The 25,076-nt window shown below is 39.9% G+C and overlaps 1 protein-coding gene across 1 annotated transcript in view; it reads left to right on the top strand.

The window, feature by feature from the left end:
* LOC122807413 (zinc finger and BTB domain-containing protein 1-like) overlaps nt 1-25,076 on the top strand; it is a 423,690-nt gene that overhangs the window by 263,656 nt on the left and 134,958 nt on the right. Inside the window, exon 3 of the mRNA XM_044078440.1 lies at nt 13,488-14,615. Coding sequence (XP_043934375.1) covers nt 13,580-14,615 — 1,036 coding nt within the window. The 5' untranslated portion in view covers nt 13,488-13,579. The remainder of the gene's footprint in view (nt 1-13,487; nt 14,616-25,076) is intronic.

Genomic DNA, 25,076 nt, shown 5'->3' with positions numbered 1-25,076 from the left:
GCCTTTGTTTGAGGGGTACTGACTTGTCTGGGGTACACCATAAATGAAAAGAAATCACACCTGGTACCCTGTCAACAAATTATATTCCTGGGAGCAAGCTTGAATGCAGCTTCCCAGATGGCTTTCCTCACGCCAGAGAAACTGACTCATTTGACAACCTACTTCAAACAAGTGGCCACAAAAACCCTTTTTATCTGCAAGGCAAATACTGCAAGCCTTGGCGTTCATGGCCTCCTGCATTTTTCTAATTCCATATGCAAGGCTGCATATGAGGAAACTGCAATGATATCTCAAAATCCTATGGTGTCAACATTCACAGGATCTAGAAGCTATGATTCCTTTTCATACCTTGCTTATGCCTAGAGTTCCTTTGGTGGGCAGAGGCCTGCCACCAAAACAAGGGACTACCATTCACACTACCCCCTGCCGCCCAAACTTTAACAGATGCATCAGACTATGTACAGACTATGCATGGGGGGCTCACCTGGCAGGGAAGTGCATTCAGGGCAAATGGAACCCAAGTCAAATGCACCTACACATAAATCAAAAGGAAATGTTAGCTGTACAGAATGCTCTGACAGCCTTCAAGGACCACATTCTTCCAGGACAACTAATGGTAAAGATAGACAACACCATGGTCATGTGGTACACAAACAAGCAGGGGGGTACACACTCTTAACCCCTCTGCAGACTAGCCGTGGCATTGTGGAACACAGCCTTGAGCTACCAAGTGAATCTACAAACTAAATTCCTGCTAGGAAAACTAAATACACTGGCAGATGGACCAAGCAGAAACCTCATGGACCCACACAAGTGGAAATTGGAACCAAGGATTTTCAACATGTTGACAAGCAAATGGGGGAGCCCAGATACAGACCAGTTTGCCTCCCCCCAGAACCATCAATTGGACAAATTTTGCACAAGGATTTCGCACAAACTAGCTTTGAAAGTGGATGCTCTATCCCTCAGCTGAAAAAACCTATCAGTTTATGCCTTTCCTCCTCTGCCTCTGCTCTCCAAGGTACTACTAAAGATCAAACAGGACAAGCCAAGGACGATTTTAATTGCACCAGACTGGCCACGCCAACACTGGTACCCCCTCCTGCGCAGTGCCACGCTTGGCCCCATGGCACCTGCCTCAGACCCCTTCCCTGTTGTCTCAGCAGGAGAACCAGATTCTGCACCCTCAGCTGCAAACCCTGAACCTAGCAGCCTGGCTAATTATCTAATCTCTCCTTTACCACCCCTCAGTAAATCAGTGATGGATATCATTTTAGAGGCTAGGAGGCCTAGTACTAGAAAATCTTATGCTGCAAAATGGAAAAGTTTTTGTACTTGGAACCAATCTGAAGGAATGAGTGCAGCAGTGCCCAATTTACCTCAGATTCTACAATATTTGACTGAGATGCTTCATTAGGGCTTGTCCTTTTCCTCCATCAAAATTCATGCCTCAGCCCTTTCAGCTCATTATAGCACAGAGCCTCCCCTCTTCTCTCACCCACTGCTCAAGCAGTTCCTCAGAGGGGCCAAAAATTTAAGGCCACCGAGGAGAGCTCCAACTCCAGGCTGAGACCTTAATGGAGAAACTCACTCTTCCTCCTTTCAAGCCAGCTGCTATGGCAGATTAAAAATTCCTTTCCTGGAAAACAGCTTTCCTTTTAGCAATCCCTTCTGCAAGAAGGGTATCTGAGTTACAGGCCCTTATGGCAGTGGAGCCTTTCATCATCTTTCATGCGGACAGGGTGTACCTCAGAACCAATCCCTCCTTCATGCCCAAGGTGGTATCCAGTGTGGCTCTTAATCAGTCCATTCATTTGCCTACCTTCTTTCCTAACCCACAGAACAAAGGGGAACAGATACTGCACTCCTTAGATGTGCACAGACAGCTTAGATTCTTATTGGACAGGACTAAACCTCAAAGGAAATCTGAATAACTGCTGGTGGCATTTTCTGCAGGGACAGAGGGGAAAGCTATTTCAAAGCAAACCATTTCAAAATGGATAGTCAACTGCATTCATTTCTGCTATAAGCACCATGGAAAACCCATCCCACAGGGCATCAGACCCCATACAACCAAGGCTGCATCTACCTCTACATACTTTCTCGGGGGCGTCCCTACAAGGGACATCCTAGAAGCTGCTACCTGGAGTTCTGTACATACTTTCACCAAGCATTATCATTTGCCAATTTTCTCTAAATCCAGAGTTGGTTTTGCCATTGCAGTCTTGCAGGGCCTTATAGCTGGTCCTAATTCTATTTAAATTCTTCCTCCCAACCTTAGCTTTGGGAATCTACCCAAATGTAATAACTGCAACAGTGAAACACTAAGAACATAGTACAGTTGTGTACACTTACCATAAATGTAGATGTTCGAGTGTACTCGCTGTATCAGTCCTGGTTACCCTCCCTCCAGACCCCTTTTTCTTTTGGCTATACCTCTACTTTCACTTACTATGCTCAAATAGCTTTTTGGTGTAATTGCTTCTTTGTTGGAAGTATATTCTCGTATTATAGATTTAATTGCTTCCCATTAAGGGGACACCTGACATCTGGGGCAAGAAAAACTGATGTAATGGCATCAGCTGCATGTTTTATACCCCTGGTGACCTGACGTCATGGAAGAAGGGACAGCAAGCGACGCAGAACCCAAGACTTAATCAGGCTGACTGAGGGCTACTGCAAGCAGATAACCCAAATGTAATGACTGCAACAGTGAATACACTTGAACATCTACATTTATGGTAAGCGTACACAACTGTACTTTCCAGAGTATGGGAAGTTTCTGGGACAGGAATCTATCCTTCCAGCATGTTCTGTTTGTTGTAGTGAGAAGGTTTAGGTCCCTGGAGCATATAGCTTGGTGGGATTGGAATTTCTTTAGTTCAAGCATGTCCAACAGCTCTGAGTTTGACATAGCTTTGTATGTCAGGCAGACATCACCTTGGAGTAGGCGATATGCTACGGAGTAAAGCTGGAGTTTTTTGGGACTGTCAGCACATGGCATCTGTTTGAGTCCCATAATCCTATTTGTGAGATATTTTTGTGGCCTTTCCAGCTGTTGCAGATGTCTTGTGCGGTACATTCCAAAAGGGGTGTTGTACTCAATAATGGGTCTAATGAGAGCCGAGTAGAGGGGAACAATGACCTCTTTTTTTCTGGATGAGAACCCTTTCATGATGAGGTGTGCCATGTAGAAGAATTTCCTGACTACTGTGGCGATGTGTTTATCAAAGGAGAGACTACTGTCCACCTGTGTCCCAAGGTCTCTTATCACACCTTTGGTGTTAAGTGGACTGCCACCTATGTGGTAGTTCAAGGGTACCGAGTTCTTACCAAAGGGGATGACAATGCACTTTTTGGTATTGAGCTTGAGGCCGTGGCTTTGGACCAAGCATCCTTCTCGGTGAGGCCCTTCTGTAGTATGTCCACGTCTTTCGGGGACTCGACTATGGCACCTAGTTTGCAGTCATCTGCAAACTTAGTGAGCCAGAAGCCCTCCTTGTTAGCCTGTACTTCAGAGAAGTAGATACCAAAAAGGAGAGGGCCCAGGACTGAATCCTGTGGTACTCCACTTGTCACAGGTTTGAAGTCAGATTTGGAATCTGCAACTTTTACAGTGTGTGTTCTGTCAGTGAGCCAATTGGCAACCCATCTTGTGACGTATGGATTTATCCCCGGTTTAGGGAGTTTATCTACGATTCCAGAATTGGGGGATGGTGTTGAATGCCTTGGTGAAGTCAAGACAGGCTGTGTGAGCTGCCTTATCCTCGTCTGTGGCTTTGGTGAGTATTTCAAAGAAGTCAGTCAGGTTCAGGAGGCATGACCTGCCCTTCACACACCCAAACTGGGTAGGGTCCAGAGTCTGGAGATCTCACCATATCAACAAACTATCCTCTAAATATGACAAGTACATCACTAACCTTATAGGTTCATAGGTAGGTACAAGGCTATCTGCCTGAAGGCATTTATAAGCCTAGCCGGAATGTGTTGGCTTTTGCTGCCCCCTTAAATTAATTAGATCCCTGTGCCTCTGTCCAGCAGAGCCATTGAAGTGATCCCTGGGGTAAAATTTCTGTTTCCCATCCACTCGTCAAGGTTTCTCTTGAAGAGGGTTAGCGAGGAGCTCTAGCTAATGTAGATTGAAATCTTGTTCTAGAACATGGGAAGTCTCTGGGACAGGAATCTATCCCTCCAGCACGTCCTATTTATTGTTGTGGTGAGGTTTAGATCCCTGGAGCGTGTGGCTCGAGGGGATATGGTTTTCTTTAGGTGGAGCATGTCCATCAATTCCGGGTTATAAGAACCAAAGTACATACTGCAGCCAGACTCTCTCTAAGTAGAGACATTCATCCTAATCCAGGCCCTTCTGATCACTCTGTTAACTCATTCCACCTACATAGAAAACCCAATGACCTTTTCATATTAAATATGAGTGTCAGAAGCATTATCAATAAAGTCCACGACCTTCATGTCAATCTTTCCATATATTCTCCTGACCTAGTATTACTAACTGAAACCTGGCTTAAACCCACCACTACCAATAATGAAATTCTAGCACCTGGCTATAATATCTTACGGAATTATTATACCTTCAAAAAAGGAGGTGGTGTAGCTTTACTATTTTAAAATGAACTAAACATAGAAAACTTAAATATAGAGATACCACATTTATCCAATACAAAAAATATAATTGCTAATACTAATACTTAACCCCAAGAAAAATGTCATTATAAGTGGCTGCTATTTACCACCTGGGAATAACACTCCCACACTGGAGACCCAACTGCACTGGGCCTCTGAGAGCCTCCAAGAAGAAACCATCATCTTGGGGGACTTCAACATCGATTGGCAAACTTGTAACTCTTACTGTCCCACCAACTTTACCAACCTCCATGATTTTTTCCAACTCATCAAGTCTCCCACTACAATTGATAAATCCACCAAAAGGCAGTCAGTACTTGACTGGTCGGTCTGGTTGCCTCCCAGACAGCTTAAGTGACCACCTACATCACGGAAAGCCCATCACTTACCAGACAGTAAGAAAAAATTCAACTCAACCAACTTTATTAATGCACTAAAGATTTGTAGCTGGTCTCCCGTTAAAAACCTTAACCTTAACAAAGCTGTACAATGCTTCAACTCTACCTTCCTAAATATCTTAAACTCCCAAACCCCACCCAGAACTATCAGAGTGAAATCCAACTATGCTGCTTGGATGAGTAAAGAGATTAGGTCTCTTCTGAAATACAGAGACACGACATGGACCCACTGGCATAATACCAGTTCCAATACAGACAACCAGGCATATCTAGTACTCTGTAATCAAAAAATGTTTTAAACTAGATAAAATTAACTACTGCCATAACATACAAACCAAATACAACAATAACCCCCAAAAATTCTGGACATCTATTAACAGTATTCTCCTCCCTGGAAAATCAACCCCTACCTCAGCTGACACTTCCCTCAACGCTGCCACAGCCATTAACAAATTCTTCACTGAATGCATTCTTGCTCTTGCTAATTCTCAAAGCTTTCCATCCCTGAACCAACTACCCAAGTACCGTGACAATACAGAAGGCTTAACATTCCAACCTTTCTCTACTGACTTTATTAAGAAACTACTGGAGAAAGTAAAACCTACCACCTTAGCAGCTAATAAACTGCCAGCAGATTTCCTGAAAATAGCTACCAATGCCATTGCTTATCCTGTGTCCATTCTTATCAACCGTTCAATATCAGAAAATGTAGTTCCTGAAATCTGGAAAATTTCACACATTATACCTCTCCACAAAGGTAGTAACTGAAATAACCAACTATCGACCCACAGCCATACTCTTACCTCTGTCCAAAGTATTGGAGAGGTGTACACACACACAACTCATGAATTATCTCAACACCAGCAGCCTTCTCACAAACACTCAACATGGCTTCAGGTCTCATCACAGCACCACAACTGCACTTATTTTATTCACTCACATAGTTAACAACCACAGAAATAATGGCAACTATGTATCTGTTGTCTTTGATATGGTCAAGCATGACAAGCTGATTAAATCACTCTCTGAACTAAATCTTAGTACATCCTCCATTTCGTGGTTCCAAAGCTACAAGCAGTTCAGTGGAGGCATGAGCTATCTCCTTTATTACCTGTGTCTCTAGGAGTTCCCAAGGCTCCATCCTCGGACCTCTACTCTTTTCTGTCTTCACTAATACGCTCCATACTTCTACTCTAGAAGCCTCAGTCATCCAGTACGTGGATGACTCAACACTTATCTGCTCTTCTCCTTCCCTCCAAGAACTGCAAGACCAAAGACGAGCCTCTTTCCTCTCCATGGAAAAATGGCTCATCAGTTCCCAATTAGTACTTAACCCCAATAAAGCCACACTTTTCATTTTCTGCCCTACTGATCGCTCCACACCCCCACCCTCATTGACCATCTTTTCAAAAAACAAAACCACCATCTCTCCAGTTGCTCACACCAAGCTACTAGGTGCAGAGATGGACTGCAACATGAGATTTGATATCCACATCTCACTCACCATAAACAAAGTACACAAAAAACTGGGAGGACTATATAGAGATAAACAATTCCTCACAAACAGTACCAGACCTAAAATAGCATAAACCCATCTCATCTCCACACGTTTATATGCCTCTCCTATCCTCACCAATCTCAGAAAATCAGATTTAACCTAACTTGACACTTGCTATAACAAAATAGCAAGGTTCGCCACCAATAACCCTTACAAAAACACACCACTGACTAGCCCTAAACAACTCAACTAGCTAGAACTCCCCCATCTTCTCCTGTATAACCAGCTCACACTAACCTATACGATTTTATACTACCACGAGAAAACCCCTACATTACAAAACCGAATACACTCTTACTCCAGTACTAGGGTTCTTCGCTCCCACAACAAACCTCTTTTTGGAGTCACTAAATCCAACAACTCTGCAGGGGCCTCCCTCTATTCAAACTATGTTGCCAGGAAATGGAACTCTCTGCCCTCTAACATAACTGCTGCGACACCTTTATCTCAGTTCAAGAAATCTCTAAAAACACACCTTCACACTGATTGGGCTTGCCACTGTGACACCCCAGGCTAGTCCTACTCCAGCCTTTTCTGCCCACCCCTAGACAAAGTCCTCATCCCTTATTTTCAGGCCACAGACTTCTGCTATTCTTTTTGATATCTTTTCTCAAGCTACTCCCTGTTCTTTCCACACCTCTCCTTCTTCCAAGTCATAACAATTGATGTATTCACCATAGTATTATATCATTCTGAGTGTTTTTACTGCTGTATTGTTTGTTGCATAATCATAGCTTTATTTTTATGCTCTAATCATATGTAATTACATGTAATCTTTGTCAGTGATGAGTTGTTAACTTGTGTTATAATTCTTTTCTCTCCGGGCCTCCACTGAAAAAGGACTTGTGTCCAGTCTGACATTCCCGGTTACCAAATGTAAAATAAAAATAAATGAAATAAATGTTCTTGTTTCTGTAGAAGACCTTGACATACTCTCGCCCCTTTAGCTTTAAAAACTTGCTAAGTAGCTCCTCCTGCTGCCTGTTTACATATTCTGTCTCATTTTCCTGTTTCCTTATTTTCTGTCAACTGCCCCTCTAGCCCTTGTTTACTGCTACCTTCTTCATCTTGCATGTCCTGCCAAAACACCTTGAGATCACCATATCCCCATTCCCTGTTATCATTGGATAATACCTCTGTTTTTTTAGTTGACCTATGGCAAGGCAGTTTAGCTTTTTTTTTGGTGTGTGTGTGTGTGTGTGTTTGTGTGTGTTTGTGTGTGTGTGTGTTTGTGTGTGTGTGTGTGTGTGTGTGTGTGTGTGTGTGTGTGTGTGTGTGTGTGTTTGTGTGTGTGTGTGTGTGTGTGTGTGTGTGTGTGTGTGTGTGTGTGTGTGTGTGTGTGTGTGTGTGTGTGTGTGTGTGTGTAAACTTTGGGTTGGTACTACGACGCTGAAGGTTGGCTAAACACTGGTGTGTTATCACAAAAATGAGGGCAAAAAGCACCTTTCCATTTATCCAACAGATCGTCTAACAGCCATCCCTGGTAATGTGAATGAAAGAATTCCAAGAAGTAGGCTGGTCAGATTCCAGCATTTTTCAACAAGGGATGGATATGGGTTCTGCTTGACTATCTGAGGGCTAATTAAAAAAATGCCCAAATATATACCAAAGTAACATTTATGGTTTTCAACCAAGAATCCTTGTTTTCCTATGAATCCTAAAGACAGTAGGCATATTCCCAATTAGGATATCTTTACCAAACATCACTGACTCAACTGCAAATCTGGGCTTTAGGTGTCTTCAGGTAAGACAGTACTTCAGGTTGCCACTTTTTGAGGATTAGCAGCAAAACAGGAACCAGCACTTCCAATAACTAGTAAAGTAAAAAAATCAGTGCCAGAAAACGTTGAAACTCCATCCAAGCAGTTTATTCACTGACTGATAAAAAACAGACCAACAATGAAGACACCAATAACTGTTGTTAACGCTTTTAAAACCACAATTCGACATGCGTTTTCGTCCTGCTATATAGGACTTCATCAGACAACACTTTAATTACTTACAACCTTTTTATACTAATTAAAATCAATCTACCTTTATAAATTATCCATTAACCATGCTTAATTATTTCAAAACATCCTATCACAATGAAGGAACTCATGAATATTAATGCCTGTCAGGGGAATGTAAAAAATACATCAAATACATACATTGCTTGCTCTCATTTAAACTTGCCATTGTTCATCTTAAAAAATACTTGTATATATAAATAAATTACATAAATAAATGCTCAATTAATTAATTTTACACACAATAATAAATAATGACCTAAAAATATTTAAAAAAATATGTTTAAAAACAACTTCCTAAAAAACATTTTATTCTCAATATGTATATATAAATAGGGACTGGTGTGTTTAATGAGTTAATGCCCTCTAGTGTCCATTATGAACATCACATTGGTTTGTCTAAAGCTTGTTAGCTCTTATTTTGAGTAGAGGTGTTATGGTTAGGAAATCATTTAATCCAGGTTTAGTGTTGGAATCTAAATAAACCTGCCACCATAATTCTTTAGATTCCAAGATTTCCTCCCATAATCCACCCCTAATATCTGGCAAAATTTGATCAAGGACAAAAAATTGGAACTTGTATTCAGGACATATAGTAGTGTGTTTATATAAGGCATTTGTACTCTTTGCTTTCAGAATGTCATAGTTATGTTCATATATTCTTCTTTTCAAACAACGTTCCGTTTTACCTATGTAAAACGAATGACACTTCTGACAAATGGCCACATAAACTATTCCCTTACTTTCACAATTATAATAATTTCTACTTCTAAGCCATCTCCCTCTACTTTCAATATATATTGCTTGCTTATTGATGATATATGGGCACTGTTGGCATCTGCCACATCTATATGTCCCATTCCTACCTTTAATTCCCATCCGTGATTTACCACTACTTCTTTCCAATATCTTGCCTAGATTTGGTGGATTTTTATACACTATTCTAGGTGCCATTTTTGTTATTTCTTCAATGTCCGTTAAAGAACTAAATTTATTCCATTCTTTTTTGAAAATTTTACTCAATTTGAGGTTTGAATTATTATATTCTACTATCAAACTTCTCGAATAATTAACTTGTTCAGCTTTATTATTCGTTTTGTCTTGATCTTGTATGTCCATTACCCTCTGAGGACCCTCATTTCTTTCTAAAATTGGTCTAAACCTATCTAACCTACCCAACTCTACCTCATTCCTTAACTTCTCTATAAAACTCTTGGGGTATCCACGTTCTAAAAACATATTTGTAAGGGTCTTACATTCTTCTTGAAAAACCTTATCATCTGATGTCATCCTTGAGCCCCTTACGAGTTGTCCTTTCACTATGTTCTTCTTGCTATAAAGGGGATGTGCACTATCATAATGTAAATATGAATTTACATATGTGTCTTTTCTATAAACCTTACTCTGAAATTTACCCTCCTCTTTATATATTTCTATATCTAGATCTTGATTCCCCAGATTAAGAATTTTGAGAATTTAATAACTAGTTCAGTTAGAAATAATTGTAACAAAGGTTGGGTTCATTATAACTTGAATAAGGAAGAGATGGAGGTTTTAAATAATTTAAGTAATAATACCTCACTCAGAATTATGAAGCCTGATAAGGGTGGGGGTATTGTCATTATGGACAAAATTTTATATGAAGGGAAGTTAAACACCATCCTTAGAGATAGTTACAAATATGGAATGGTATCCCTAAATGAAATTAATATAGCTTACCAAAAAATTGATATAATTTTACAAAATTTGGTGGTAGAGAAAGTAATAGATGACACAACTTACAGATTTTTGGAAGTGAAGAAACCCAAGATAGCTTATATTTTCGGGATACCGAAAATCCATAAAGACATGACAAACCCCCCCCCTCAGGCCTATAGTTTCGGCAGCTGGGTCTAAGACTGGCCCGCTGGCCAAATTTGTGGATTGTAAAACTAAACACATTTGGTTAAAAAATAATTTGATATTGAAGGATTCCTGGGACTTCTTAGGGGTAATAAAACAAGATATGTATAGAGATAATTTATTGTTTATAACAATAGATGTCATCGATTTGTTTTGATGTATCCCTTTTGAAGAGGGGATGGATATGTTTGAACAGATGATATTCAGTGATGAAAGCCTAAGTTTGGAAGACAAGATAGCAAGTGTGACTCTTATGGACACCGTTTTAAAATATAATTTCATTATGTTTGATGGTGAATATCATCAACAAAGGACGGGTGTCGCGATGGGGGCAGTTTGTGCCCCCACTTTTGCAAACATCGTTTTAGCCAAATGGGAGGAGCAATTCATAGTCAACTGTAGATTTAAGGAATGCTGGATAAAGTACTACAGATTTTTAGATGACATAGTCATTTTATGGGTAGAGACACAAGAAAAATTCCTAGAATTCATGGAATACATCAATCAAACGACTACATTTTTGAAATTTACCCATACTGTAAATATGGATACATTGAAATATCTAGATATAGAAATATATAAAGAGGAGGGTAAATTTCAGAGTAAGGTTTATAGAAAAGACACATATGTAAATTCATATTTACATTATGATAGTGCACATCCCCTTTATAGCAAGAAGAACATAGTGAAAGGACAACTCGTAAGGGGCTCAAGGATGACATCAGATGATAAGGTTTTTCAAGAAGAATGTAAGACCCTTACAAATATGTTTTCAGAACGTGGATACCCCAAGAGTTTTATAGAGAAGTTAAGGAATGAGGTAGAGTTGGGTAGGTTAGATAGGTTTAGACCAATTTTAGAAAGAAATGAGGGTCCTCAGAGGGTAATGGACATACAAGATCAAGACAAACGAATAATAAAGCTGAACAAGTTAATTATTCGAGAAGTTTGATAGTAGAATATAATAATTCAAACCTCAAATTGAGTAAAATTTTCAAAAAAGAATGGAATAAATTTAGTTCTTTAACGGACATTGAAGAAATAACAAAAATGGCACCTAGAATAGTGTATAAAAATCCACCAAATCTAGGCAAGATATTGGAAAGAAGTAGTGGTAAATCACGGATGGGAATTAAAGGTAGGAATGGGACATATAGATGTGGCAGATGCCAACAGTGCCCATATATCATCAATAAGCAAGCAATATATATTGAAAGTAGAGGGAGATGGCTTAGAAGTAGAAATTATTATAATTGTGAAAGTAAGGGAATAGTTTATGTGGCCATTTGTCAGAAGTGTCATTCGTTTTACATAGGTAAAACGGAACGTTGTTTGAAAAGAAGAATATATGAACATAACTATGACATTCTGAAAGCAAAGAGTACAAATGCCTTATATAAACACACTACTATATGTCCTGAATACAAGTTCCAATTTTTTGTCCTTGATCAAATTTTGCCAGATATTAGGGGTGGATTATGGGAGGAAATCTTGGAATCTAAAGAATTATGGTGGCAGGTTTATTTAGATTCCAACACTAAACCTGGATTAAATGATTTCCTAACCATAACACCTCTACTCAAAATAAGAGCTAACAAGCTTTAGACAAACCAATGTGATGTTCATAATGGACACTAGAGGGCATTAACTCATTAAACACACCAGTCCCTATTTATATATACATATTGAGAATAAAATGTTTTTTAGGAAGTTGTTTTTAAACATATTTTTTTAAATATTTTTAGGTCATTATTTATTATTGTGTGTAAAATTAATTAATTGAGCATTTATTTATGTAATTTATTTATATATACAAGTATTTTTTAAGATGAACAATGGCAAGTTTAAATGAGAGCAAGCAATGTATGTATTTGATGTATTTTTTACATTCCCCTGACAGGCATTAATATTCATGAGTTCCTTCATTGTGATAGGATGTTTTGAAATAATTAAGCATGGTTAATGGATAATTTATAAAGGTAGATTGATTTTAATTAGTATAAAAAGGTTGTAAGTAATTAAAGTGTTGTCTGATGAAGTCCTATATAGCAGGACGAAAACGCATGTCGAATTGTGGTTTTAAAAGCGTTAACAACAGTTATTGGTGTCTTCATTGTTGGTCTGTTTTTTATCAGTCAGTGAATAAACTGCTTGGACGGAGTTTCAACGTTTTCTGGCACTGATTTTTTACTTTACTACTTTTTGAGGATTGCTTTCCTGCAGCCTTCCAGCCCCTTTCATACTAGCTGTACCTTATTTAGATTCAGTCTATCCATGCAGCCATCAAGGTATGTCCTTTGCTAAATGTAACCAATTTAGTCTTACTATATTGAAAGAACTAAGAGCTAACCCTCCTCGATTGGTCATGTGCACGTTCTCTCTATCCCACTGTGTTGAATGATCTGTTTTATCCTGCCTCCTCTGTTGGAGTTTGCTAAAAGTCAGCAAGTACATACTTTTGCACTTGGCATCAGATCTATATTGCTATTTCTTAATTTGGCAGATGGCTGTTACTGTTGACCAGAATGGGAGCAGGGGTGAACTGGTTAGCCCAAGGGACAAACATTTGTGTGTCTGGCATGTTATGTCATGCCATGCATTAAAATGTGCTGCACAAATATCTCCAAATATGGTATCTCTAAGTTTTTTTAATAAGTTATGATTGGTGAAGTTATAAAGGGCCAAAGATTCATCAAAGAGTATCCTTTCTTAGATATCTGATATTGTAATAATGTATTTGCTGTTATCTAGTGGTTTATTGGGTATGTCATTATATAAAAAAGAATTGGTCTGGCAAAGGTATCATTTCAGGCATTGATAATGACAGCTTAAAGTCAAATGCATTACAGATTTATGGAGATCTTTAAAACATATCAAGTCCTTGCGCTGTGATCTTTGTATGTGAAAAATTGTTTATTTTTGCAGAAGTACATGCAATGACAGAAGAGTTTAAGTTTTGATTTCTGCTTTGTCTTGTAGGAAAGAAGTATAAAAAGGCCAAAACAAGGAAATGCTCAGTCTAATGTTCTGATTCTGTTGCTTTCATTTATGTGCTGATTACTTAGGAGACCATGTCTTTAAAGGACCACAGCAGTCACGTTCTGCAGCAGCTACACGGACAGTTGCAGTACGGATTCCTGTGCGACTGCTCCATTGCCATTGGTGATGTTCAGTTCAAAGCTCACCGAGCAGTCCTTGCTGCCTGCAGCAAGTATTTTCATAATCTTTTCATAAGCCAGCCAACTGCATCTCTAACCTGGTATCTCAATCCTGATCATATAAGTGCCAAACACTTTGATCTTATCCTTCAGATGATGTATGCATCAACAGTTGAGAGTCTGCCCGATGACCTGGAGGAGTTTAAGGCATCCTTAATTTTCCTCAAATTTTATAATATTCCTGGATTCCTTGCTGCAATAGAGTCAGTCTCATCCAAGCACTCTGCTGGTGAAAATAATTCTATGAAGTATGCTGCTGAAGTTGGTGACATTATTAAAAATGACAGTACAGTTTTTCAGCACTCCATGAGTATATTAAAAGGTGACCATCATGCTTCTCCTCCTCTTCCTGTGCCCTCCCTTCCTCCTTTGCCAACTTGTGTGAAGACCCATACCCAGTCCTCTAGACAGCTATCAGATGTACATGTACACTTTCATGACAACACAATTCCTCTTACTAGTGAGGGTTTGGAACATGTAAAAAGCCATAGCTATGATTGCCACCAATGTGGAGTAGAATTTGACACAAGCAGTGAGCAGCTGAATCATGTTCAAACGTGCAAAGCTGATTCAGCACTAGAAAGCAAAAACACCAACCAGCAAAGTTATGAAGGGAGAAAAGATGGGACCTGTACTAATACATTCATTGGAGCAGGAGGAGAGACTTTTCAACTTCCAACTGATGCTATATTAGCAGCTTTGGAGAGTGATGTTGCCAGAGGACAAATAACTTGCAGTACAAGGATGCCAAAGCCAGAGCCCCAGGAACCTGAAGTGGTGGATATTAATGGTATTAAAGTTGTCCAGGTCCGCCAGGAAACCGAGGAACAAGTGATGGACTGCCTTCCTTCAGACTATGGAAGTTCTGTGGCTTATAACTGGGAAACAGGTGAGCAACATTTTCTTGGCTCATTGTGAAATTATCAGTACCTTTAAGCTGTTAACAAAGGTTGTTAATTTTTCTTTTTAAAATGTATTTGTGTGATGCTCGTCATATTGCACTATACACTGCCGTACTCCTATTTAAATAATGCTAGGCCCTACTGTATACCTCCTAACCGTACCAAATTACTCGGTTTTTACCGAGTTTTCGGCTCCAAATAACGTGGTGCCACAGTTCCTTAGTGGCACCACTTCATTTCAGATTTTTTTCCAGTTGTTTTTATTTTTTTAAGTATTTTTTAACTTTTTAAGCTGATGTTATCATGTGCGAAATGACATCAGCTCCGTCGGGGCTACCAGCCTGTCGGATTTGTGCTCAAGGGCTCACGTGCACGCATTTACACATTTCCTGCCAGGCTACCAGCCTGTCGGAATTGAGCTAGGCTGGCTTGTTCAGATGTAAGTGGGAACTTTCTTGCTGCAAATGAAATGATCTCTGCTTGCCATTATCATCTGGCTGCAAAGGTGCACTTGCGAGTGGGTAGGGAAATGTCTTATTCCACTTTTGAGCAGCAGCAGCATGAACGGAAAGGATGCGTGTGCATGTGTGTGTGTGTTGTGTCCTTAATCCTCGACTTGCTGCTCCCTGGTGCCACAATTATTGTATGTTACACCAATTCACTTTTTGAGTTCACACATCCAAGTTTATTAATTCTGGTAATTCTATTGAGGCATGCCCAATTATACCCTATATTGCTAGAATAACAGTTGCCCCTCCCCCTTTTGAAATATGTACGTTACAAGTTAAAAGGATTTCCTTATTAAAAATAAAATAAAACAAAAAGTAAAGACTGGCGTATTATGTAACATGCCTCTTCTTGGTTCACAAATGCCAGCTATATTTTTAAATAAAGTGCACAATTTACCTGGGTGCTGAGTGTGTGACACTGCACCTTTAAAATGAAGTGCCCTAACCGTACGTTAATACAACGGTGTGAGGAATGCTGCTTTTCAGGTACCTAAACTTCAGCTACAGCATACACTTTTGGACACTACGATTTGGTTTCGGTTTGAAATCTTTCATTTTTTTCCTCCAGTTAGTTTTGTGCTGGTAGCCACCTGAAGTGTGAAAAAACATAAGTTTACAAAGTGACAGCAGTGACAAGCTGATGGGCAAAGGTTAGATAAGTGAGGGGGGGGGGGGTCGTCTTCGTGAGCAGCAATTCGATTCCAGTTACAAACACTACCACGCATAAGTGATAGATTCAAGCATACCATATACCGCTCCGCTATACTGACAGGAAAGATATTTTGACACTGGAACTGAAATGACTGGGAACATACCTCCCATGTGCCAACAGTTTGGTTACTAGCAAATCTTGCATCGGCAGCTCATTAATGCCTGCTGCTGCCAGATTTTTAGTCTGCGGATCGAACTCCAAACTCCTACTCAGCCTGCAGACTGTGAGTAACGCATTAACACTGTATTTTGCAATGTTCTTTACAGTGAGACAGACATGATACTGACAGAAATCAAGCATTTGTTTGATTTAGTCTGGGTGAAACTTTCTGTGGCTCCTAGTTGACAGAATTAACACTAGTGTAATTTGTACTGCTGGGAAATGTTCCACATTCTGGGAACGGAAGGCTGATGATCACAGCGTAGCCAGGAACAAACCACAGCAGAAGGTCAGAAGAAGGGGCAAACAGAAGGTCAGAAGAAGGGGCAATTTGATTTCTTATTTTTCTGAATAGATACTAGTTAAATATTATCAATTTAACTTGGGAATAAAATCTGTAAATGTGTGAATAGTACGGCTAAATATGATGGCAAAAATCATACCGCAACCCCTAAATCATTGCACTTAAAAGGTATGGGTGGTGCTTTAGACAAATGAATTTAGCAGATGCAGTCCTATTTATTTGTCACCAGGAAAGCAAAACTTATCCTGGAACATTTTTTTTTGTTACGCTGCCAAACTAATATCAGGTCTACTGTGACCCCCAGATACAATGAAGTCACCAAGTAACACCTGACAAAGCAAGCAATCATATTTAGTCCAGTCCCGATAGTGGGATCACTACTATTAAAATACGCACTCTATCACTTTTTTAAATCTTTTTTATAAAGTTTTGCTTTTTAAGGATGTTACTGATTCCGTGTCCAACATTTGAACCGATCTGCATCTCGTAGTGACTTCCATTGCATTACCTCCACAGTCCCTTTAAGAGTGATCAACTTTTGACCTACCTATCCAAAAGCTAGCCAGAAGAGTCCCATTCTTAGGTCGCACCTCCTTAACGCTGGAAATTGGTGTGTGTGTGTGTGTGTGTGTGTGTGTGTGTGTGTGTGTGTGTGTGTGTGTGTGTGTGTGTGTGTGTGTGTGTGTGTAAGCTTGAGGGAGCCTGTGTGTTTTGTGTGTGTGTGTGTGTGTGTGTGTGTGTGTGTGTGTGTGTGTGTACATGCTTGTGTCTGTATGTATATATTTATATATTTCGTTTTTTTATCCATTAACTGGACATATCTCATTGATAACACAGACATGCTTTAACCATCCTGATCTCATCAACACCAGCCAGGAATACAATACACAGCACTACATAAGTAAGAACCACACCCTATATTAATCAGTGATATGGTACTTTGTCTTTTACTTAACTGAGACCGTCTCAGAATGTCTCCGTTTTAAGTTCATGTCTGATTGTTAGAAGGGGCTGAGTCACACAAACTGTGGTGTACTTGACTTGGAGAAGACATAAAAGGCAAGTTTCCCATTTGTTTTTATGTTTCCCATTTGTTTTCTACTTTTCTCCAAGTTTGTCTAACATTAGGTTGCTGGGTGTTTTTCCACATATGGGGTTTTGGGGTGGGGGTTAGAAGTGGGACTGTCCCACTGCAAAAATGAAATGTTTTCTCTGTTGTGCGACCTGTGTATTCATACTTATGTGAGGATGCAATCCTTTGGGACTGTAAATGTTTGTGTCAATTATTTGGATGCCAATTAATTGATGCACTGTCGATACTACTAGATTCTAGTGAAACATTAACAATTAGAAGGAGAAGGCAGCCTAAAAATATAAACAATAGTGACCAAGCTGTTGGGCATTATAGAGAGAGTATAATGCAAGGCCTTCTCAGCCCTGGAAAGTCTGTGATTTCCCTATTATATCCACCAAGGAAGGCTTTTTTGTGCTTAGAAAAGTGTGTGTTGTCTGTGTGTGTTTTATATACTGTAGATAGTGAATACACATTTTTGATTGGATGTGTGTGTCTGTGTGTCTGTGTGTCTGTGTGTGTCTGTGTGTCTGTGTGTGTCTGTGTGTCTGTGTGTGTCTGTGTGTCTGTGTGTGTCTGTGTGTCTGTGTGTGTCTGTGTGTGTGTGTGTGTGTGTGTGTGTGTGTGTGTGTGTGTGTGTGTGTGTGTAAATGTCCCCAGTTTGATACACCTGGTAGCTGCTACAGGTACTCTGGCTCAAACCATGTACCTTGGGTATAAGGTAAAAAGAGCCTAAAGTCCCTAGCCGCCACCACTTGTGAATTTATGCCTCATAATTTTGATCTGTTCCTCATAAAATCTGTGGTTTTCAGGATTTTTGTGGCAAATCACTCAAGGATTGAATTGACTAAATAATGTCAGGCATTTGAATTCCAGACCTCATATTCTTCAGAAAATAAATGGTAACACAAAACCTTTTTATTCTAGCAATTTTCTAAGTTTATAAGATCAGTATTTAAAATTTGTCCCTATTTTGGGTCTGTATTCTCCAATTATTGGCTTTGTCCAGGTTTTTTGTGCTAAGAGGTTGAGAGCTATATTGAGAAGTGAGAACTGAATTCACTACATGATAGCCATTTAAGTTTCAGTCTTCCTATCTTTCAGGAAACTGCTGATTTGGCATAGTGGTATATTGCGCTGACTGTAGTGCAGAAAGTCCTGGGTTCAAGACTTGGTAGTGAAATGCATGGTGGTAACACATTTTATTCTAGCAACTTTCCAAAATTATACAAGCAGTTTTTAAAATGTGTCCCTGATTTTTGGCCTTTTGTCCACCCCCCCCCCCAAAAAAAAAAAACTGAAATTGAAAATAAGTGCGAGAAGCTGTGCAAGATGCCTATGGCTTACACTACAGTCATTCTATTTATATATATATATTCTATTTATATATATTGTATGGGTGTGGAAGTAGATTTTTATGATGGAAATGTTCTGAATTGGGGTGGTTTTGCCATTATTGGTTCATACATTTTGTTTCATTGCCTACTGGAAAAATGTTCAAACAGTAAATTTAAAATGCGCTCTATCTAACAAGTGTGCTGCTGTATTATACAAGGAATATAATTTAATAAAGTCAGGAAGGTACATCAAAGAGCACATGTATGTTTCTTGTTTTGTGTGCAAGTGGCCAATAATTTGAAAACAGTCCAAAGGTAATCTTTATCCACCACTGGTCAGATGCATTTTCTTTGGATGTGGTGCAGGTTTCATTGCTGTTTCAATGAATGTGAGTTTCAAGGGCAGAGAAATGTTAATGCCAAGTCTATTTTCATTGTGAGACAGTACTGCTTTGTTTAGCAGATCTCTATTAGTGTTTGTGCATTGTGCTGTAAAATGTAAAAATAAAATCCAAATAGTCATTGTAGAAGTAAAGCAGTATGCTACGCACACATTAGTATTTATGGTAAATGGGACGAAATAGCCATCTAATGGGACATTGGAATGGCTGCAGGGGGACTCTGGTGCCATATTTTGGTTGTCTGTTCTTCAGTTTGCATTTGAAAGTTGATACCCCACAATTCCATTGGAATAGGCGGGATTACGTAAATGTATATGCAGATTATATGTTAATCAGCATACAGATTTGTACCCATTTTTCATGGGCCTTGTCCAGATTTTTGATGTTTCCAGGTTGAGAGGTATGCCCTGTTGTCTACCAATGTTTTAATTATATTACAGGTTGGAGTATTCAAAGCTAAGCCTAAGAAGTGCAGTGGTTCTTTGCATTCCCTGAAAAAAATAGTAATTTTAATTAGGAGAGAATATATGAAGGATCAGAGGCTAGAGTTAAAGTGGGAGGGTTCCTATCTGATAAGTTGCATCTGATTAGAGGAACCAGGCAGGGATGTCCTCTTTCCTCCTTGTTGTTTGCTTCATATTTAGAGCCATTGGCAAAGAAAATACAAGGATGTAATAGGTATGGTAATAAAATAAAGGACAGCTCAGCATTATGGAACATTTTAAGATAATTTTTTGTAGATATAAAATTAATGAAGGTGAAACAAAGGCTATAGCCGTAAATTATGTAGCCGGGCGATAATTGATTTTGCAATACCCATATTTACTGGGGCATGATAAGATGAAGCACTTGGGAGTATGGGTTAAAAGAGATTCTGTTACTGCAGCTAATGATATGTGGGAAGAGACTAAACAAAAGATAATACAAAAACTGAGAAAATGGAAGCTCTTGTTTATGGATATGGATAGCAAGATGTGGATAGTAAAAAATGTTTTTATTCCCTTCAGTTTTATATAGAGGACAGACATATTTATCAACCAAAGGAGAAGTTCTGGACAATAATTAAAGATTTTAAGGAGTTTATGTGGGAGGTGAAGAGGGTAAGAGTTAAGTGGGATAAGTTGGTCTATCAAAAAGAACAATGTGGTTTAGGATTACCTAATTTGAAGAAATATTTTTTAGAGGTACACAGTTAAAGTTCATATAAATAACTGAAGGAGAAGGTTATAATTCAAAATGGAAAGGGATAAAGATGAAGCTGGGGGGTGTTCAAGGAATAAAGAGGGGGATATCTGGTGCAGATCCTTAAGGATGATGATAACAACCATACAGAATTTTGTATTCATAAAGTAGCAGAGAGTATTCCAAGAACTAAGCCAACACAAAAGTGGAGAAAAGAGATTTTGCCAATAGGGAAGACTACAATTAGGGGTACAGAAAGTATGCAAGAGAGGGCTGCAATATACTGAGAAAGGAAGAAAGATGCTAGGAGCAAATAACTAGAGAGGAAAAAGTAATGGAGTGGGATGAGGACAAGAAGATGTTAGAACTGCAGGCTAGAGACTGCCTTCCCTACCAGGGAGTGATATCGGCATACAGGCAAAGAGAAAGGGATAGGGGAACCTTAAGTGAAAGACTTGAACTGGTGGGGTTTTTAGTCAAATATAGAACAGAAGCTGCTGTTAAAAATAGATAATTAATACGGCATGTAAATTATTGCTTAAAAACTGTAAGACTCAATCGGAGGCGGATAGAAAAGATTTGTAAGAGAGATGGAAAAGCAATTTACAAAAGAACAATGAGTGGTCATATGGAAGTCTCCCAAGTATACAACACAGTCCAGAAGGTTTAGGATCTTTGCCTGGATGTGCTTGCTTAGGTAGACGTCAACATTTTTTTCTCAGGTAGATAGCAAATGTTGGAGCTGTGATGCGAAAGAAAGAGGTAACTTGGGAACATGTATTTTGGGAATGTAATTAGTCGGCAGATTTTTAAAATTCTGTGCGGAGTATTTTGTTAGAAATATCTGGTGTACAAATGACTAGCTAAGGATATGATTTTTTTTTTCTTTAGCTGGGATACAGGATCTGAATTGCCTAGATGTAGTAAGACCTTATTAAATTTAATTATGTTGGCTGCCAAAAAAGCAATTACTAGAAAATGATAAAGTCTAAACCAGCTATATTGAAGTATTGAGTATTACAAAATAAATAGAAGAGGTGGAAGAGGGAAAAGGGAAGGAGCAAATCGCATAGAAATAAATGGAAACTGCGGGAACAATACATGTAGAGTAATGTTCAGGAGGAGGAGGAGGAGTGAGGTTTAAGGGAAGGCAGGAATTCAGCAATTTGTGATGTTGGACTGATTATAGTTACAAAGAAGGACATGTGATGTACAATATATGTAAACAGAAAACATGTTAATATGTTTGTTTTTCTTTTAATGTATGTTTGCCTGTATCTTAAGTGATTCAATAAAGGTGTTTAAAGGAACAAAGCAGTTGTTTTGCATGGTTACAGTGCTTAAACAGCTCCATGTTTTGAGGTCTTCCAGGATGGGACTGCAGCTGTGTACCTCACAATCAGTTTCAGAGCCTTCTATCTACAGGGGCTTAGTGAATGTAGCATCCTGGGAGTCTCTTAAGTAGAGTCCATAGTAGTTTTGTCAGGAATTCCTGGCAGTATGTGGCATGGTTAGCAATGTTGTAATCTACTCAGTACAAATAAAGTAATTTTCCTTTGTCCTTTTCAGTTGTTTTGTAGGTTGGTAGTTTAGCGATGAGGTTTACGATTACGCAGTACTAAACTTACACCCTGCTGCAGTACTGGTTACAATTCTGATGATGTCTAATGGGTGACAGAGTTAGTCACGTAACCTGGGTAACAAATAATCCACCCCCCCAAAAATATTTGATGGATTTTTTTATTGTTAACTTCTCTGACTTCTGGTATGTCATGTTTTCATTAATGTTACTCAGCTACAGTCTTCCTCTACATCTGTTTAAAAAAATGTAGCAACAAAGTTCATGTTTATTGCTAAGACTAGAACACACAACATGTAACTAATCTGGGAGAACCTACTCTGGAAAAGAATGGTTGTAAAGAAGGTTCTAGTAGAATGAGGAGAGGCAATCTGTAGTGACGAGGCTTTCTATCTTTTGGGTTTAGTACTGATCTTCCCTAAATCTTATCCTGAAAGAAACCAGCTGCACACTGTATCATGTTATTGAAATACATTTTCCAAGGACCAGGAGATCTATTCCATAGACACTTTCCATGTGCCCAAACCATTAGGCAGCTTGAGTTGAGCTGCCTAATAGGTCAGGTTTGAGCTCCAAGGCCTTCAGAGCTTTCCTGCTGCTGAAGATAGAGTTCTTCTGCAGGCTTTTGAGGATTGGATGTCAGTTTGTGCTGTTCCATTGCTTGGCAGATAAGTTCCCTTTGGGAACAACATTCTACATTTTAAATTTATTGTTTAAATGTGCTTTCTTTGTTAGGAAAGTTATTTTAATTCCATGAGTCATTGGACTCTCTTTTAAATGGGAGTGCACTTTTTCCTGTCAAATTAGAAGTTGTTTAAAGTAGTTGAAGAACATTTTTCAGTGGATAAATTGTGTTTATTTTACTTTTTGTGGTTGGTAAAGTGTTTTAAGTCTTTTTTTTAAACTGTGTTATGTGAAGTTGTTAAATCTCGCCATTTATTCTCACTGATAGGTTCGGAGCCGATCCTCTGCTCCGACACGGCCGATGGCAAAGCTCAAGGTTTGCCAGTAGCTCGAGACCAAGCCCCTTATCCCACAACGCACTGCTGGAATTACCTCCGATCTAGTTTGCCGCGGCAAGAGAGATCTCGGTGATCCAGTCAGCTCGGACCATTTTTTGCTAAATCGTAAATTTAAAAAAATTCTTTCTCCTTTTGATAAATTATTCTTTATTTAGTGTGTGTGTGTTTCTCGTTAAAATAATATAGTTTTAAGTAGGTTAGATTGTAGAGATAGTACCCTGTGTTGACCTAGTTTTCTTAGTCCTATTTAGTTTTAACAATTTTATTCTTGTTATTAGTATTTTTTTAGTGTGGCCTAGTTAGCCCTGTATTTAACCTCTACAGGTTAATTTTGTGGTGTCTGTTTCTAACATGTCGGATGAGCGGGAAAAGTCTCACCCCAAATCGGGGTTTAAGAAATGTCCAGATTGTGGACAGAAAATGTCCATCACTGATGGGCATGTCCAATGTGTTTACTGTCTGGGGGCTAAACACCTCCAAGACTCTTGCAGTGTTTGCCACTCTTTTTCCTCTAGATTTCTCTTAGAGAGAAGAAGAAAACTCATTGATAGGGGGTTGCTGCAGCATACTTTCTCAGAGGCGTTTGGTAGCCGGGAAGGTGCCAGCACTTCTTCAAAATCTTCAGATTCTAAACTTACCAAGAAGGTAAAAAGATCAGAGGGTACAGGGTCATCGGTTCCACAGTCCTCGGAACCGAGTGTCCCTTTGGTTCGGAGCCAGCTCCCAGTCTTGAGGCCAGTCTCTGAGGTTCCCTCATCTTTTCTGCTCCAGTCAGCACCTTCGGTGCATTCCTCGAAGTCTTCAGTCAGCCTCTCTGATATGGATATGGATCGGCTAGTGCAGAAGCTTTTACGGGCACCAGGACTTGCTAAATTGTTGTTGGCCCTGACCACTTCGTCAGAGCCGAAGACCATCGAACCGAACTTCTCCTGCGAGCTGTACTGGAATCTTGGAGCCGAAGGAGCTTGAACCGATAGTTGTCGAACCTATGGAACAGAGACCTGCACTGGTGTTATCGGTTCCATCTACTCGGACGTCCTCAGCACCGACTGAGGACACCAGGAGCCGACACTCTCCTGTCAGGTCCAGGGAGGATAGTTGGACCGATTTTTCGGTGCAGACTCTTCCACGCTGGGCTTCGGCTCCGATGAGCTTGGCTCCTACCTCGGGCTCGGAGCCCATGGTTTTGGTGCGGGAGGATCGGATGGTCCCTCCGGATCTGTCTATCCCTTATTGTCGGAGCCATGGTGCTTTCGATGCCATGAAGAGAGTCCTGTCTCCTAAGACATAATCGGCATCAGTTCGGGCTTCCTTCTCCCCTCAAGCTTCTGTGTCCACTTCTACGTCTGCCGGTCCCCCTAAGCGTAGAGAACCTGAGCCTCAAATAGCCCCACAGGGCGTCCCCTGCTCTTCCGAGACCTTCCCAGATCTCCCCACTGTGGAGGTACCCTGGAAGAGACTATGTAAGAGGAGGCACTTAGACTCCCCACAGGAGTCGTTGACATCTGACACTGACTTGGATGAGTCAGAAGGGTCCCCTCGATCTCCCTCTGAGGATATCTCCTTTGCAGTGATCCTGAGTCAGGAGGGCGATTGGCAGTCCATAACACCTACTGAGGACGGGTCAGTGCTCTTGAAGGCTTTTGGGTCTCAACCTTCCACTTCTTGGGTGTCTCCGCCTTACGACGAGCTCATGGAGCTGATCTCTCATAAGGCGTGAGAGTCACCGGAGGCCATGGAATCTGTCCCTCGGAAGCCGAATAAGTTCATCTCTGCCCCAGTGGACAAAGCCTTTTTGACCAAAGGAGTGCCTGTTGATGCCATGGTGGTAGCTGCAGCCACCAAAATGGAAGTGTCTGAAACATCTGCATCTATCCATCCTCCTAACAGAGATTCTAGGATCATGGATAGATATGGGAAACGCATGTTTAGTTCAGCGACTTTTTCTCTGTGATCGCTGAACTATTTAACCCATTTCACGAGACTGCAAAGAGATCTCCTGAAAGAGCTAGGAGATGCTGTCCAGGGTACGGTAACTGCAGGGGTTGCCGACAAAGTCAACACACAGCTCGCTACCCTAAACTCAGTTGTGAACTCGTCCATGCGTCTCATATCTTATGCAGCTGATGGTTTGAGTAGAGCCACTAGTTCAGGCATTGCTCTGCAGGGAC

The sequence above is a fragment of the Protopterus annectens genome, chromosome 1.part0 (genome assembly GCF_019279795.1).
Source record: "Protopterus annectens isolate FY-2018-M chromosome 1.part0, PAN1.0, whole genome shotgun sequence".
In the NCBI taxonomy this organism is placed as follows: Eukaryota; Metazoa; Chordata; order Ceratodontiformes; family Protopteridae; genus Protopterus; species Protopterus annectens.
Note: the sequence above shows the minus strand (reverse complement) of the source record. Positions and strands in the feature narration are given on the sequence as shown.